Consider the following 17567-nt stretch of genomic DNA (forward strand, 5'->3'; position numbering starts at 1 on the left):
GGGCCTCAGGTTACTTCCTGATCTCCTCAGCGCGGAACCGTCTGCCTTCCTCCTTAGACTCGGCCCACACTGGGGCAGCTGGGGGCAAAGTCAGTCCCCATTTCGGCTTCGCTGGGGGGCGCGGTGGGGGATGGCCGCAGCCACAGAACCCCCTTATCTATTTGTGTGGCGCCAATGGAGGCCCTGCGGGCTCTGCCTCTGGAATTAGAGAAGCCGGAGTCCCTCTGGCTGACATGCCTGGTTCTGGTGGGCCGGCAGGCAGGCAGGTAAAGCCCATAATTACAGGAAAGCCGTGGGCGTGTGCAGACAGGCCTCCTCGAGCCCAGGCAGGAGGCCTCCTGACAAGGGAGGGCCCCAGAGTTTGGACTCTGAGCACAGAAAGCCATCAGGGTGGAGGAGGGGTGGTTATGTAACAATGACACCATGGCCACTGAGAAAGTGACCTTGCTACGCTCCACTGCCTCATTCCTCCCAGTCAGGAGGGCATGAAGACCTAGCGGCCCTTTCGTTAGGCACGGAGGTGGCCCTCAACTTTGTCAGCATCAGGGTTACCTGGAGGGGTGTTAAAACAGACTATCAGACCCACCCCCTGAGTTTCTGACTCAGGAGTCTGGGGGTGGGGCAGAGAATTTGCATTTCTCATAAATGCACCAGGATGATGCTGAGGCAGCTGGAGCAGGGGCCACGCTTTGAGAACCACTGCTCTAGGGCTTAGTGAAGTCAGCCTGCCTGGCCTCTGGTTTGCTGTGTGCCTCAGGGCAAGTGTCTGAGCCTCTCTAGACTCTTTATTTTTCTCAGAAGAAGAAGTCAGCTTTGTCTTTGAATGACTAAACCCTGCCTCAGTATTGGGATGCCTAATTACTATCTGCAGGTAACTCAGAGATCTTCACATGAAAGGCTCAGGCCTTTGCACAGGGTTCATAGCCCATGGTTCCAGCTGAGTCGCTCTAGGAGAAATGGGCACTTTAAGCCTTAAAGGGACAAGCCAGGCCAGTGTCTCTGGGCCTCAGCACTCACCCTGCATGCAAGAATCTTGAAGCTGTTTACTAGCGTGGTCTTTAGGATCTTTTGCTTCCTTGGGGCGGTGCGTGGTGGAGGCTCACCACTGATAAGGCGTCTGTGGCATGGAGAGTACAACCAAAGGCATGCATCTGTCGGTGGTCCTCCTTCATCTTAACATCCAGGTGGACCGTGAGTGCTTGACATATGCTGGGGTCCTGCTGCCTCTCTCCAAAGAACTGAGGACAGGAGTGGACTCGTGGCAGGGGCCAAGTGCAGACAGACCATATGAAACGAGCGAGCAAAGGAGCAAGGGGTTCCGTTACTGAACGGGCCCCAAAGCCCCACTGTCTGTCTGTCTGTCTGGTCCCCTGGGTTTTCCCACCTATGGTCTCTCTTGTTCCTAGGGGGGATAAGCAAATGTTCTTACCCCCATTTCACAGGTGGGGAAACTGAGGCTCTAGGAACGTGGCCCGGCAAGGCGAACTACGCTAGTAAGTAAAGGGCAGTTGCAGAAAGAAAAGTGTAGAAGCCCATGCTGTAAAGCTGTGGACCCACACAACGGCCTCTCCCGAGTCTAATCAGTTTTATGTTTCGTGTCTCTAGACGAGCCCTCCTGCAGGTGACGGCCGTGGAGATGGAGCCGAGGGAGGGGGGAGCCAGGCATCGAGGCGCTTCCTGGTTCTGGCAGAGGGTGGGGAGGGGGCAGGACCAGCAGGGAGGCACGGAGGGGTGCTGGGAATACTTTCTTCCTTGCAGCATTGCCGCCGTTCCCCGGGGGCCTGCCTCGGGCCCTCTTTGTGTTACATGCTGGCACGCCGCTGGCGCCCTTGGCAGGCTGGACTCTGCTGCACAGTGGTTTGGCTCGGAAGCCCAGCACAGTGCCTGGCGCATGGTTGGTGCCCGATCAGTATTTGTCGAGTGAATGCATGAATAAACGAAGACTGACATGGTTGAAGTTACTGGGTGCAAACTTTCCAGCCGCGTGATCCTAGGCAAATTCTTTCGCCTCTACTAAGCCTCAGTTTCTTCAACTGCAAAGTCACGATTATAATAACTGTGATAATAATAAACAATAATGGCATACTAATTAGGAGAATGGACTCTGGAGACAGAACTGCCTGCGTCTGAATCCTGGCTCTACTGTATGACATCAGGCAACCTACTAAACCTCTCTGTTCCTTGATTTCCTCACTGATAAAGTGAAGGTAATGATTGTACAGGAATTAAAATAAGCAATATATGTAAAGCGCTTCATCCGATATTACTAATAACTCTTAACGAGGATGGTTCTACCTCTGTGCGTTAGTAAATTAGGTGAGACCTTTACCTAGCAAAGTGCCCGGCACGGAGCTCAATAAACAGTAACCGTTATTCTTACCTTTGACATTCACTAGCCCATGGCCCTCTGTGTCTCTTGAATCGTACATAGGAAGTGGAGCCACAGGGTCTCAAAATTGCAATGGTGAGCATAGAGGTCCCATTCCCAGAAGCCACCAACCCAGGGCTCTAGGGCCCCAATTGGGGAAGGTGAAGTACCACCATTGGCCATTGGGGGCAGCAGAGGACCCATCCCACCCAGCCGCGGAGGGTTCCCTGAGTCCCATCTTTAGGAAATAATATAAACAGGGTTGGCTGTTCCATTCTGTAACTGTGACGTGGGAAGGGTTTCCCGAGAGGACACCCCCCTCCCTTCTAAAGGTAGACCCCCAACCCTACGAGTATCAGCCACGTTATCTTAGGTAGGTCCCTTTGTCTCCTTAAACCTCAGTTTTCTAATGTGGGATATGGGGAGAGGGTGGTTTGGAGGGTCGAATGAGCTAGAAAGGGCAGTCCCTGAGGCAAGGTGAATATCAATCAGTGGCACCCGTTGCCAAGGTAGCATCATGGTTAGTACCATGGGCTCTGCAGCCAGACCGTGTAAGCTTGAGCCCTGCCTGGTTCACTCATTGCCTTTGGGTAAATGACTTGACTTCTCTGTGTCTGCTTCCTCCTCTGTAAAATGGGGTGATGATAAGAGTACATGTTCCTTTCAAGGTTGTTGGGAGGATTAAATGAATGTGTAGATCAATACAGTAAGTGCTATCTATGTAAATGTTTGCCAGTGTTATTATTATAAATCATAGTATTATTTTATGTTACTGTTTTCATTCTGCATAGGCCACAACATTTTAACTTTCTGCAGAAACCTCCCTGCTCGACATGAACTTCCCAAAAAGGGACTTGGAGGAGGTGGGAGAGATGCAGCCCTGAATAAGGAAGGACTTTTTTCTTTTTGTTGCCGCTGAGAATCTAACTTGGGACCCAGGACAGTGTGACAGGCAGGGCACGAGGCCAGCTGCACTCTGTGTAAGATGCTTCAATGCTTGGCTCCAGGCTAAGCCCCGTGCCTCCAGGGCAGGTCCTCTGGAAGCCCCCAGAGGGGATTGGGATCTTTGCCAGGGCATTTGGGCTCCAGAAAGATCATTGAAGGGTACCGGTGAGCCTGTGACAGGCACACAAAAGTCTCCAGCCAGGAAGGTCTCACCAGGACAGATGGCAGGATGGACCTTGGATAAAATCCTGTTTCCCCAGGGCAAAGGTATAAGTGGGTTTGAAGGAAAACTCCAGTCTAATCCTGCCCAGTGCACCTGTGCCCCAGAGTCCCATTGGGATGGTCAAGGGAAGATCAGCACCATGCCCGCTGGTGGCCTCCGCCACAAAGGCATCCCAGGGTCTGCCAAAGGGCTTCCAAGAACTTTGAAGTGGCCAGAAATGGATCGAAGGCTGCAGATGTCCATGGAGACAGCAGGCGGTGCTTGCCTGGCTGAGAAGCAGTGGGCGTCGTCGCTTGGGCCTCTTCCAGAAATGTCCCTCAAGCCCATTTTTTGAGGGTTTACTTTGCGCCAGGCACCATTCAGAGTTCTACAGGTGCCTCTTGTCATGGAAACCTCCCACCACAGCGCTACGAGGTGGTAGCCTTGATCATCTCCATTTCATAGACGAAGGGCCTGAGGCTTTCAGGGGTGAAATCATTTGTCTAGCATCATACACTAGTAAGTGTCAGAGCCAGGATCTGAGTCCTGTTTCCTCTGCCTCGGGAGAATGTGTCCCCAGCCTCCTGGCGCAGATGGCCTCCAAGGTGGCCCTCAGGAATCCCTGCCTCCTGGTAGTCACACCTTCTTGGTAATCCTCCCCCACCAAGTGTGGGCGTGACCTAGTGACTCACTTCTAAGGAACAGGACTGGGAAACGGTGATGGATGTCATTTCGAAGTTAGGTTACAAGGAGACAGTGGCTTCCATGTTGTGCACGCCCTCTCTTGCTCTTCCCCGGAGCCTTCTGGAAGAAGCAAGATGCCACTTTGTGAGTCGATCTATTGCTCTATGGCACAGAACCAAGGATGGCCTCTGGCCAACAGCCAGCGAGGAGCCGCGGTTCTCGGGGCAACACCCCACGAGGAACTGAATCTTGTGAGAGCCACATGCATGAACTTGGCGGTCGATCCTCCCCAGTTCAAGCCTCGAGTTGACAGCAGCCCCAGCCAACGCCATGGCCGCAGCCTAATCGGCCACCCTGGATTCCTGAGCCACAGACACTGAGCAATGAATACATGCTGGTTGTTTTAAGCCACAGTGTTTGAGGGGAGATTTGATACGCAGCAATTGGTAACTAACACACTTGCTGTCACTACTAGCAACACACACACAAACACATACCTACACAACAACCATGAGAAGGATCAAAGAGACCGACGGGACCACAGCAGGTCCGCGGGCCCGGCCTTTCATCTTCCTTTTCCTGGTGAGGATGCCCAGATGCGCGGACAGAAAGGCCCTCTTCCACAGTCGCACACGAGCTAGGGGGAACCTGGCATTGCCACTGGGGTCTCCAGACCCCCCAGGAACTGTTTCCAGGAGTTCGCGAGGGTGTGACCCACGAAACTTCATATTGCTAGGACTCCAGAGTCGCTACCCTGTCTTTGCTCCAGGCGTTTGCAGAGCGGACAGTAATGTTGGCTGGAAGACGTCACTAAAACTTCTACAAACACTGAAACCGCAACCAAGAAAAACAAAGTACCTGAAAGATATTCCGGTGGACTCAAATGCTCAACCAGATACCAAACATAGTGGGGTCCTGTGATGTGGTGTTTCTGGGTTTTGTTCCTTAAACCAACTATTTCTTGTCATTTTCTCCTATAATCTAAAGGAAGTTCCCCTAGGAACAAGGGGGCATGGTGCATGGGAATTGCGCTGACCCCTTGTGTCTCTGTCCCCGGCCTCCTTTGTGTTTTATTTGGTGGTACCCTGTTGGCCTGAGGTCAGGGTCATGGGGATATTGTCTGGCCTCAGAGTTTAGAACCAGAGCAGCCTCCCCACCCCCTGGCTGCTCGGCCCATGTTCCCCCTGCCCTGAATCCTCTCTTCATCTTACTGAGATGTCCAGAGGACTGGATGGAGACGGTTCCTGCAGCCTCTCCCCACCCCCAAATCCTCCCTTCCTGCTGTCTTGCAGAGGCTTGGGGAAGGAGAGAGCGAGCCAAATCCCAGGCCCAGCTGTCTCCAACATCGATTCCCAGCATCCCCCAGAGACGCTGGGAAAATCATCTGGGAATAGGACCAGCTACATAATTTGCAGATCCCAGTGCAAAATGAACACGCGTAGCCCCTACTTAAAAAAATAATTACGAATTTCAAGGAAATGACAGCAGCACTTCAACCCAAGCTCAGGGCCCTTCTGCGCAGGTGGCATGCTCAATAGCTGGCCTGGTCTCGGGGTCTCCAGTAAAACCCACCCCAAGTTATCCTTCCTGGGGGGCCTGCCAAGCTGCTTGGGGCAGAAAATGAGTTGTCACTTCTTGGATCTTCGGATCTCCTGTTGCAGAACTGAGCAGCAAACATCTTCTGGGCCCAGGGTAGCCTCATAATCAGAAACATACCTCAAGGAAGAAATACCTCCCACCCAAGGAAGATGATTTTCTGGAAGGCTGCAGGCCGCCGCTGCTGCCAGTTTTGCCTGCTAGCAGAGTTGCGAGCAGAGACCGAGAGGCCGAAGCTGACTGGGGGAGGCCTAGACAGTCTGAGAACCCCCAGAAAGCTGGAGACGGTGGGACCAACTGCCTTGTGATGTCCTGGTCCTGAGTTTGGGGGTACAATACACAGGCGGGCCAAACGTGGCTGAGTGAGGAGAGCGGCGGAAATTCACCAGGGCTGTGGGCTTGAGAACCGGCTTGGATCGTTGAAATGCAGGTAGAAAGCATATGCAGAATGTCTGAGAGGTCGCGGAGGGGACCAGTGAGGGTCGCTGTGAAATGAGCACTGCGCGTGGCGGCCCACGGGCTAGGTAGAAACTTCTAGATGTACCGACTTTATTGTTCTTCCTCCTTCTCCTTTTCCCTCTCTTCTTTCTTCGGTTTTAAAGAGTTGCCAGCATTTCATACTTAGATTTCTCATCAAAATTTATATTCCTAGTAGCGCTAAAAAATAAAATAGAACCTCCCATAACACTGGAGCCACATTCCTAACATGATGACAATCTATACTGCCTCCTCTGCGGGCGCCGGTGGCCTCTCTGGTTTGCCCCAGACCCCACCACTCCCTGAAATCTCCCTAACACAGAATCCGAGTGACATGCTCTGCCTTCATGCCCGAGCTGCTGTTTTCTTGTCACGGAGTTAGAAGGAAAGTGCATGACTCTTATCAAAAGTGAGAAAACAGGAGGTCGACCGAGAAATACGACAAAGAGCATGTTGCTTTGTGGAAGCGAAGGGCATTCCTACGCGTTTAATAGGCAAAGGGAATCTAAGTCAAAAGAACACAACCTAAATGCTATTGTGAAGCGAACCACAGAGGTCCCTGCATTAGCCCACCTCAGTCGTTCATGTCCCCGGCTGGGTCCCCGAAAGCGTGGAAACAGACTCCTGGACCAGCTGTCTCCAGAATGCAAGGGCAATTTCAGCTTCCCACCCACCAGGGTTCAGAGTGATCTTTGATTTATTCTGTTCTGCCTGTTAGCCCAGCAAAGGCATGGGACTGGGGGGTGAGGGTGGGGGGGGGGTTCCCAGAGTCTCCCCTCACTTGCTGTGGGGTCAGTTTCCTTCCCCCAGAGTGGAGTAGATGTTTAACTCCATGGATAGTTTTCTTCCCCGGCTGGGAGCACCATCAGCATTCGGCATAGTGGTCAGCCCCCCACTGGGCAGTCGGGGTTCCAGTTAGACAAGGGAAGGGAATCCGAGGCAGCTCAGTGGACCTCCACAGCTGGGCCGGTTTCCCAGTCATTGGGAGGGTGAGGAAGATGGGGAGGGTGGGTGGGAGCTGAGAAGACCATGATGGATGGTGGCCAGGCCACAGAGCTTGCTGACGGGCAGGGCTCCTCACCCACAGACAGGAAAGTGACGAAGTGAGAAGTTTCAGAGACCTGGTGAGGAAAGTAATTCGGTTCCCACAGCTTGTTGGAAAGCCACATGCCAGTGACCTAGAATTCCCAGAGTTCCGGCCTGGGCCAGTGTGAGCCAGAGCTTACGGAGCCAGGCCTGGGAAGGGTGGGGTGCGTGTGGCCTGGAAGGGGAGGCTGGGGACAGCGTGGAGAGTGTGTGACTCCTTACCTGGCTGTGTAGCCTCCGCTTGCCGTCTACAGTGGGGGCGGTGGGGGAACCAGACCTGCCTCCTGGGGCTGCAGGGAGGTAATTAGCCCTTCTGAAGAGCATCGTAATCTCCAGATCAAAGGGGGCTCAGGGGTGCAAACTCACTTGACAGCAAATGAAAACTGCCAGCCCCTGGAGCACCCACTCCAGCGAGTTCAGGTTTGTAGACCCTCCAAGATACCACCTCCTACAGGGGCTTGGCTGGCCTAGTAACGAGCCCTCTACCCACTCGGGAGGTCCAGGCCCTGGCCTCCCCAGGGAATCGCCTCACCTGCCGCAGAAGGGAGTTCATAAGGGGTGCTGACGTGTAGGGTGGGAATTGCTGTTGCCCCATTTTATAGATGGGGAAACTGAGGCTTGAGGAAGTGAAACACAGGGCCTTCTCACCAGATCACAGCCTCCTCATGGGTATGGGCAGAGTCTGTTCTCTTGTGCGCGGGCACATTGAATGTCCTCAGCTGTATATTCACTTAAAGAATGACTGGTCACACAGTACGGGTGAGTGGCCCTCGGCCCTTTGCCTGTCCACTCTTTCTGCTCTCTCTCGGCCAGTTACTAGGACTTCAGCCAGGATGTCACACGCGTGTCAGAAGAGTGGAGGGAGATATGCTAACTGGGGTGCCAAGCAGCCATCCCCTTGATGCGCTCTCTTGGGGCTTTTCAAGGACCTGAGTCCGGGCCTGTCGGTTCCGACCGCTGTGACACTGGTCATCTTCCTCGCCCTCCGTTTCTCCGGGAATAGCCATGTTGGGGATGCACCGAGTGGCCAGGGCCTGGCACACAATGGGGCGAGGCGCTGGGGCGAGTCTGGGCGCCGCGGAGGGGCCGGGGGCGGGGCGGGGGCGGGGCGCGGGCGGGGCGCGGGCGGGCCCGGGGCGGGGCGCGCGGCGGGTCCTCCGCAGCCCGGAAGGAGCGGGAGGAGGAGCCGCGGAGTGAGAGTCGTCCCCACGTGAGCGGCTCCGCGGCCGAATTCCTCGCGTGCAGCAGTCGCCGATTGCCCGGCGTCCGGCCGGACGGGGGAGCCTCGGTCCGGCGCGCGCGGACGGCCGCCGGCCGGGAGGCGGGAGCGGAGCTCGGCTGCGCCCCGATGCGGCGGCGGCCCAGGGGGCTGTGAGACGGGCGCCCGCGGTCGGAGCCCCCCGCACCGCCTCGGGCAGCACCCCCCGGGCACGCGGCATGCGGGCGGCCGACTCGGGCACCTGGGAGCGCGTCCGCCAGCTGGCGGCGCAGGGCGAGCCGGCGCCTTCCTGCGGGGCGGGGGCCGGACCGGCGCGCCCCCCGGGACCCGCAGCCTGCGAGCGCTGTGCGGACGCGGCGGGGCCCGGCGGTCGGCCCCGCGGCGGGGCGCCCTTCGTCCGAGAGGATGGCGACCGCAGCCAGCCGGGTATGTGCGAGCCGGGAGGGGCGGCGGTGCGGCCGCAGGCCTGGGGAGCCGCCGGGGCCGGGCGCGCGGGGGCGCTCCCGCCTGGGACCCGGGCGCCGCGGGTGGCAAAGTTCTCGCCGTGCGCCGAGCCGGGAGCGCGGGGTGCGGTGCAGGGGGAGCCGCGCGGGACGCGGAGTTTGTTCCTCGGCGTGGGGGCGGGGATCTCGGGGCTCCGAGGCTTTCCCGCCGCGCACCCCCGAGAGGGCTGCAGAGGGAGGTCAAGGCCACGCTTGCTGGGGCTAGAGGGTCCCGCGGCTCCTGGAGACCCAGCTCCGGGCAGGACCCCGCGCCTGCTCTGGGGAGCGTGAGAAAGGGGCCGGCCCCGCTCCAAGTTGGCGAGGCCCCTTGGGACCGCACCTGTAACCCATCTGGGAGCCCCATAAAGTGTCAGGAGAGCACTGCTTCCCCGCCGCCCCTCCGAGAGGAAAGTAGTGATTCCCATTTGCTGGGAGCGAAGAGTTTCTCGTACACTTGAACGACTGATGCAGAAAGAGAAATTGCGGCGGTCCAGACAAATGCAGTGGTCTAGTTGCGTATGGTTGGCTGATCCGCCCCAAGCGGAGAACAGCGTTTTAGTGCTAAAATGTGCCGAGTGGGTGCGCGCATTCCTTTCTGTTCGGTTCTCAGCTGGTCCGCCGGTAACACCGCCCCGCCCCTCCCGCGCCGGTTAGGTCATGGGGGCGCGGCACAGGAACCCCTGGATACTCTTGACTCTAGGATAGGAAGAAATTTAGATAGAAGACAGAAGGGCTTCTGAGAAGGGTCTGTCATTAGCAGTTTGAAGTTTGAATACTTGTCCCAGGAAAAACAGGGTGGGGGAGTGGAGGGAGGACCACATGATAATTTGTTAGTTCTTGAACACCTTTTGTGTTCCAGTAATTTACGTGCAGTGTCTCCTTAAATCTTATCACAACCCCGGGAGTGAGGCTCCATTATCTCCATAAGGTGAGGGCAGAAAAGGCCAAAGGTTAATCACTTACCCTAAGTCCCACGGCCCTAACTCTTGGTGCTGGAATTTTAAGTTTTGTCTCTCATTTGACACCAGAATGCCTCTTCCAGGCAGCAAGCTTACCAACTGGGAAGCACCGGGCTTATTTACCTAATTTTTTTTTTTTTTGTACGGGAAAAAGAAAAAAAAAAAAAAAAACAGCAAGACCCCCTTTTCCCAGGCTGCCTGTGTTGGTCTCCCCAGGAGATGGAATCCTGGCCAGTTGCAGTTCTAGCCACAGGACCTGGGGCTGCCAACCAGCTGGCTCTGATTAGCTGAACTGCTGGTGTCCTGGAGCAACTGAGGTCTCGGGTCACCGAGGGCCTAGCAGAGCGACGCTGAGCTCTGGAATGAGCTTGCGTCCCTAGACCCTTGGCCTTGGGGCCGGGCCAGCTGGAGACAGCTCCACGTCTTCCCCAGCTGCCTGGAACAGCTAAAGAGTCCAAGACAGCAGCGTGGTGTGAAACAGAGCACACAGATGCAGCGAGTAAGCACACGAGAGAACTTGGGCAAGTTTGGTCTTTTTGAGACTCGGTTTATGGAGATAGTAGTGTCAACTAATCTTTGGATCATTCAAAAGCCGGTGTCTGCGAAGCGCCTTGCCTAGTTCATAGTCGATGCTCCATGAATTTCAGCAATCAGCCCCACTTGCGGGATACCTGTTAGCGCCCCCGTTGACTCAGTTTCCCATTAGGATGTGATGCCATCTGCTCCATCACCACCTTCCTGAACAGTGTTGAGATAACTTGTCTGTAGAATACTTGAGTGACCCAAGGCTGACTGTTGTGAGGGCGGAGGTTGTTATTATGTAAACATGTAGAAGATGGCTGGGTGGAGATATGTCTGTTTACTTTGTGTCTATTATAGATTCCGTGTGTGTTGATAATAACAATATCCTAATGACACGGTGTAGCTGAGAACACCTGTCTGAGGTCTGGGGGAGGTTGTTATTCCCGAGGCCCTCACGGTCTCCCCTTAGGGCAGAGGCAGTGCAGATCTTTCCCACTTTACAGATGGCATCACTTGCCTGAAGCAGGATCAAACCAGCAGCAAAACTGGAAAGTTTCGAGCTCTTTCTACTCCATCATCCCTTCACCTTCTGGACTCTGGTTCTTAAAGACCAAATGAATGCAGTTTCTGAGAACTTCCGTGGCATCTGGGCATTGAGGGCAGCCTGTCATGGACATGGGTTCTCAAGCCACTGGCTGTTACAAGGGGATTTCCTCAGGGAGAGAAATGGAAGCTCTCCTGGCTTAGAACCGCGAACCGCACTCACTGCTGAAATCAACATTCCAGCCAGGTGATGAGGTGACTGGCCCCAGGATCTCAGGCACCTTGGTTCCCAGCTGAACGTGAAGCTCTAAGTACGGAGCTAAGTATCCTGTCGGATGACAGAGTCCTGTGTGGGGAAGGGGAAAGGGACAGGGGATGCTTGTTTGGCAGGATGGAGTCCCAGACATGTTGATATCACTCACGGGGGGTGTCCTGAGATCAGCAGGGTGACAGGCCCCTGTGCTGGTGACAGCTCTGGTCTCTGGGGTGGGACCACTTCCAGGGGAGGCTACCATAATTTGTGCACAGACGAGGGACCAGAGCAGGAGAAGTAGAAATTAGATGCCTGTTCCATCTGTATCTGGTTCTGCCAAGATACTGAGTGACTCAGTTTCCCTCCTAGTGCTATGGGAATAACTTCCTCTGAGGGGGATATCATTCCAGGGTCCCAGCAGAGTGAACCAGATGCTCCCCGAAGGTTCTTGGGCTAAGAATGTGAATCGTTGTATCCTTGGTTGTCCGTCCATTCAGTTCCGTTTCTTGAGCATCTCCCGCTGCCAGGCAGTGTTATAGCTGCCAGGGATACAGCAGCAAACGAGACAGCCACAGCCCTTGTTTCCATGGAGCTTATATTCTGTGAGCGGAGATTTCTGGTGGGCAGGTACCCATAGGACGTGTCAGGGGATGGTAAGTGCCATGCAGGGAAATAAGGCCAGGTGAAGAGTTCACGTGATGGGAGCGGGTGCTAGGCAGTGTTTAGGTGGGTGGCCAGAGAGAGCGTGAGCTGGAGAATGAAGCGAGGTGCCTGGGCGCTGAGTCCCCTGAGGTGTTGCTGATGAGCTAAAGGAACCAAGTCATTGTTTAAAAGCCATTGCTAAATTAGTATCTTTGTGGACTGGGCACTTTATCTGTCCGCATCTGAAGCCCTCCCGGACTTCCAGGCCCAGTTCAGATGCCACTGCCTCGGCCAGCTCTTCTCTTAACCCCCAGCTTAAAATGCCACAGGACCCAGGAGCCGCTTTGACCCTCTACCTTTTTTATTAGTCCTTCAGAGTTCTTATCTCCTCTTCCCCTCCCCCCCACTTAAAGGGCAAGGTGGAGGGGGCCAGGCCCCTGTTTTTCTCTGTTAGCTCCCAGTGCTGGCCCGCCCGAGGGCCAGGCATGGAGCTAACCAAAGCCAACCTTTGTCTTATCTGTCCACCAGCAACCCCAGGGGAAGGTGTGATTGCTAATCCCAGCCTTAAGGAACTGGTGTCCAGAGAAATTTAATAACTCGCCCAAGATCGCACAGCTCGTAGGTATCCCAGGCTGGACTGGCAGACCTCACCGCAGTGTGGAAAGACCTCTACTGATCTGAAGACCTACCTTAAGTTTCCGGTCTGTTTTTTCTTTAAATTTTTATCTTTTAAAATAAGGTCTGTCCTCTCCTTGACATTCCTTGTTTTAAGCAACTCAAGCACTTGCTTATCTTTGTGCCTGTAGCAGTTTCGGCTGTGAGTTCAGCTTTGCCTTATCCCTTCTGAAAAGGATTTCTTCTGGGTGAGAGGTGAGATTAGATCTCCACTTGGAATTGGGGTGCTCTTAGGAATCGCACCCGCTGGGACCTCAGGGTTTTAGTGTGAGCTTCTTTAGGTGGGAAGAGCCAACTGGGGGCTTGGCTGCCCTGGATAATCTGGGGCTAAAAGTCACTGCTCTTGAAAAAAATTCAGATTGATTTCCCGCAGGAAGTCCTCTGTGGCCCAGCACCCGCCACTCTGTGTGAGATGGGCTGAGCCTTCCATCTGCCAGGGCGGGTGGCACACCGTAGTGGGCACAGAGCACCAGCTTTGCACGTAGACACCCTGGTTAGAATGCACCAGGTCTGCTGCTTACTAGTCATGTGTTCCCAAGCAAGTTGTTTAACATCCCTGGCCTCAGTTCGCCCATCTATGAAACGGGATTGTATTATCCACCTCGGAGCTGTTAAACAGGAACCTGTAGCATCTTTCAACCCCATGGAGCCCAGTGCTGCCTCTGCCACAGAGTGGGGAGGAATTCCCATTTATTCCCATTTATTCAGAGTATACATAACTCGAATGTGCGTGTGTGTGTGTGTGTGTAAAATTTTCAAATTTTCGAAGTTTGAAATATGGGGCTTCGATGAGACAGGTGATTGTGTCGGACTGCTAGCTATTTATTTGGTATTCTGAGTCATCAGGAAATTTCCATAAACGTCAGTATGCATTCCAGTTGAGTTAACTGGATGATTTGCTAGGACCCTCCAGCCATTCTGGAGAAGGAGGAATTTAGTTCCCTTTAAATCATCTCGAGAACCGCTGGAGGTGCACGGCTGAAGGAAAATAGCAGACGCGAGCCTGGGCTTAGTTAGCCTCTCTCATCCCTAACATGGCCAGTTGGCAAAGTGGAAAATCAGGTATATTGGCGTGTATACAGATTTTGAGCAGATAAACACACCCGCCATATCATTAAATCTGGCAAAAGCAATCGCCGTGGGGATCCCGTGTTTGTGGTGAGTCACTAGGGTTATAAACACTCCAGAGAGGGTGGCGAGCCATGGTTACAGGTACATGCCCGTGTGTGCAGTTTTTTTTTTTTTTTATGAACTGACTCCCCATAAATGCATTTCGTAGCGAGCGTGTCAGATGAGTGCCTGTCGGGGTGCGGAACAGTCAGGGTGGCCTCCCGCGTCCACGGGCCACCCCCTCTGTGCTCCTTGTGGCAGCCGCCGTGAAGGTGGGGACTTCAGCTTTTCTCTCGTCTGCTGCTTGGATGCCTTCAAGAGAGGCCAGTTAGAAGACGCTGCTGGTGGCAGTTCCTCAGAGCCCTCGCCGCCTCCGAATGGCGTTAGCCCAGCAGGGGCCCCAGCAGCCCCAGATTTGGAAGAAATCAAGGGCCAGACGGGTGTGACAGGTAGGCGAGTCCGCAGGAAGCCCTGGCCTGGGACTGGGTGCCGCTAGGCCCGGGCTGAGGAGAAAGGGAGCCGAGTGCCCCTCGGTTCTCGCGCCAGGCTTTGTGGACTGTTTTGGGGACCGCCCACCACCTGGCGGCCGGTCCGCAGGTGCGAAGGGCCTCGGCTTTTGTTGCTGCCCGGATTTGCAGGCTGGCCCAGGCTCCCAGGTAGTTGGGGCTGTAACCGCATCACAGGCATTGAGTGTGTTCAGTACCTTTAATTGCACGGCAGCTTCAGAACGCTGTCCCCGGGGGCTTGGGGAGCAGTAGGAACGTCAGCCGCCAGCTCCCGCGTGCTTCATCCCCTCACCTCCCGGCCCGGCCTCGCTCTGAGCCCAGGCAGGGGAGGATATTTCCATTTGGCGAGGTCCTGTCAGGGATGAAGAATCGTCGACGGAGGGCCGGCAGGGGCCGAGTGCTTCGTCACTTGCCATCCTGTTGACCTGACCCGACCCCTGTGAGATCCCCGACGTTGTCCCCATCTCGCAGGTGACATGGGGGAGGCTTAGGAGGTGACACAGGCCGTAGTAGGCAGCCCTTCCAGGCTGCCCCGCCGCCTGCCCCAGGACCATGGCTTCTCACTGCAGTGTCTGTCATCAGCTGATGATTCCCTGAGGGCCACCTGGACACCGGGCAGAGGCCGTGACGCGGGGAATCATGGGACGCCCCCCCCCCCCTGCCGGCATCTTTGGCATGCTGGCTTCCAGTCCCAGCCCTCTCCCCCAGCCAGAGTCAAAGAGGTCGGCCAGCCTCTGACGGGAGGTCTGACCCTGGCCATTTGGGAACCTAAAAGGCAGAGTCCAGAGAGGGAAACCTTAGCCCGGATGGGGTCAGCTCACTCCCGCTACACGGGGAGGAAACTGAGGCCCAGGGCAAGGAAGGAACCAAACTGCTGTCCTACGGGGTGGTTTCCAGGGTCAGTGTGAAAACTAAAGCACACAGGCAAGTTTTCTCTCTTCGTCCTCTTCTCTCGCTCCCTCTGACCCTCTGGAGGGGGCCTCAGACTTTGGGGATCACAGTGGTCTGGGGTGCTTGCCAGTATGCAGATTCTCAAGCTTCAGCTCTCAATCTTGATTCCATAGGTCTAGCAGGGGGCCTGGGAATCTGTATTTCTACCAGGTGCCCTGGGGGCGTTTTGATACAGAGCTTCCACGGACCAGACTTTGAGAATGTCGGCCGTTTGCCTTTCTGAGATTAGGTTGATTTTAGAGTAAGAAACGCGGGGGGCCGTGCGCTGTGGTTCACCCCCCGCGTCCTGACATCCGCAGCAGCAGCCTTTCCCCGCCCCCAGGTGTGCCCCCAGGTGTGCTGAATAGACAGTAGGCGCACGGACCTCCTGGTTAAATGCCACCGTTGCCTCCTCTAATCCAGTCTCTGCCGCCACCCCCTTTCCTAGACAAGCAAGTGCTCAGGATCTGTGCGCAAGAGGCACATGCATCTCTGTCTTGTGCACTCACAAGACGTGCCGCGGTGAGGAAGAACCCCGAGTGCGGCTTTGTTTGTGCTCAGATGCCCACTCCGCGCCCCAGGCCACCACCAGCATTCCCTCGCCTTTCATTCAGCCCACATTCCTTCTCCCTTGAAGGAGCCAGGCCCTGGGCTAGATGCTGACCGCGCAGAGGAGACCACACCCTGACCCAGGATGCATCCAGATTCTTTAGACTTGGCACCGCCCCCCCCCCCACCACCACCAGTAGCATCAGCCTCGGGAACTTGTTAGCGATGCAGATTCTCAGCCCGCCCCCAGACCTGCAGAATCAGAAACTGGGGGTGGGCCCAGGAGTCTGTGTCTTAACAGGCCTCTTCCCCAAGGTGATACAATGGAGCTACAGCTTGAAACCGGTCACTGAGCAAGACTGTTCTAGGAAGCAACTTCTAGTTAAATTTTTTTTCCCCAAATCTTTGACGTCTTCCCCCTCTCCCCTCCCCTCTTCCTGTACCCTGGCCTGTTCTCTTACCAGCCGCTAAGACCCTTTCATGCCCAGGGACTGCTGGGTGTATTGTGAACTGACCACGTGCCTTTCACAAGGGTCTTTGGGGATCCTGGCCTGTCCCCAGGAGTGGCTCTAATAGGGATGTCACAGAAGCAGCGAGCAGAGCAGCGGCCAGCAGCACCCCCACCCCCACCCTCTCATCCAGCATCCCAGGTGGTGGCCGTCTGCTCACCCCATGCCAGAATCTCAGAAGAGCAGAGGACCAGATGGCTCCATTTCCCTGGGGTCCCCAAGCCCTCTCTTGGGGACTGGGCCCCTGCTGCTTGCCCCGGCGTCCATCAGCCCAGGAGAAGTCAGCACAGCCCGCAGCTGTGCTCAACAGACAGCAGTTGTCTCCCCGCCGTCTCCCCCGTGTGTGCAGAAGGCAGGGGAGGTGGAGGTCAGAGCATCAGATCTGGGCTGCGCTGCTTGATCCCTATGGGACTTCCCTTGTGCAGGTCACTCACCTCCGAACCTCAGTTTCCCTGTTTCCATGAATCGAGGTCCATGGTGCCAGCCCCGCCTAGCTCACAGATTTGTGGATGCTTCCTTATGGCCCATGGGTTCGAAAGTGCTTTGCATACTCCGAGGCACCTCACGGGTGTGGTTGGTACCATCGGCGATCCCGTTCCCTCTGGGATGCTGGTGAGGGCAGACCTGAGCCGTGGGTGTCCAGCTCATCCTGGTTTCAGCACTGAAAGTCTGACATCCTGGGAAACCCCTCCGTCTTGGGCAAACCAGGACGGTTGGTCGCCCTGTCAGTATACCCTGGCATCATTCCACTGAGTCAGCCACACTCAGCTGTTCCGGCCTTGCCAAAGGCTCTCCACTCCCAACCTCCCAGCGGCTAAGGTGTTACCTGCCTGGCCCTGGACCCCTTCTAACTTCACTGACCAGCGACTGGCCCAGCTCTGACTCCTAGCTCATCCATATCTCTTGGGCTTCGATGGTCAGCCTGACCCACAACTCAGAGATCAGCTGGGCATGTCATTGTTAAATCCCGTTCGCTAAATGACTCACTGGGTAAATATTCACCAGGCCCCACTGGGTGCCAGTGCCGACCAGCTGAGCCACACCGGCTCTGCCCTCCTGGCCCTTGCTTACCTTCGGGAGGGCTTTCCCTCTCCCGATCCCTTAACTTGGATCAGGGGGATGTCCTCCATCAACCCCTGCCCACATCCAGCAAAGCTCCTGGTTCATCCACCTGGCAGGCGTCGAGTGCCTGCTGTGGTCTGGCTTAGGCACTGGGAACCATGAATGATCAACAGCCCTTCTTCTGACTCCTGTTGAGGGGCGTGGGGTCTCCTCACTGTCCCGTGTCCCAGCCGGCTCGTCCCCACTCC

General features: G+C 55.7%; 1 protein-coding gene across 5 annotated transcripts in view; it reads left to right on the plus strand.

Moving 5' to 3' along the window:
• KAZN (kazrin, periplakin interacting protein) overlaps positions 1-17567 on the plus strand; it is a 911581-nt gene that overhangs the window by 763026 nt on the left and 130988 nt on the right. The window contains exon 1 of one of the 5 annotated variants that reach the window (XM_016128292.2): positions 8538-9003. The exons of 2 other annotated variants lie outside the window; for them this stretch is intronic. In XM_016128292.2, coding sequence (XP_015983778.2) covers positions 8796-9003 — 208 coding nt within the window. In that variant the 5' untranslated portion in view covers positions 8538-8795. Of the gene's footprint in view, positions 1-8537; positions 9004-17567 lie in introns of those variants that run through there. 2 more of the 5 variants (XM_036228944.1, XM_036228941.1) reach the window with 2 other exon arrangements.

This window comes from Rousettus aegyptiacus, unplaced genomic scaffold (genome assembly GCF_014176215.1).
Source record: "Rousettus aegyptiacus isolate mRouAeg1 unplaced genomic scaffold, mRouAeg1.p scaffold_m13_p_1, whole genome shotgun sequence".
Lineage (NCBI taxonomy): Eukaryota > Metazoa > Chordata > Mammalia > Chiroptera > Pteropodidae > Rousettus > Rousettus aegyptiacus.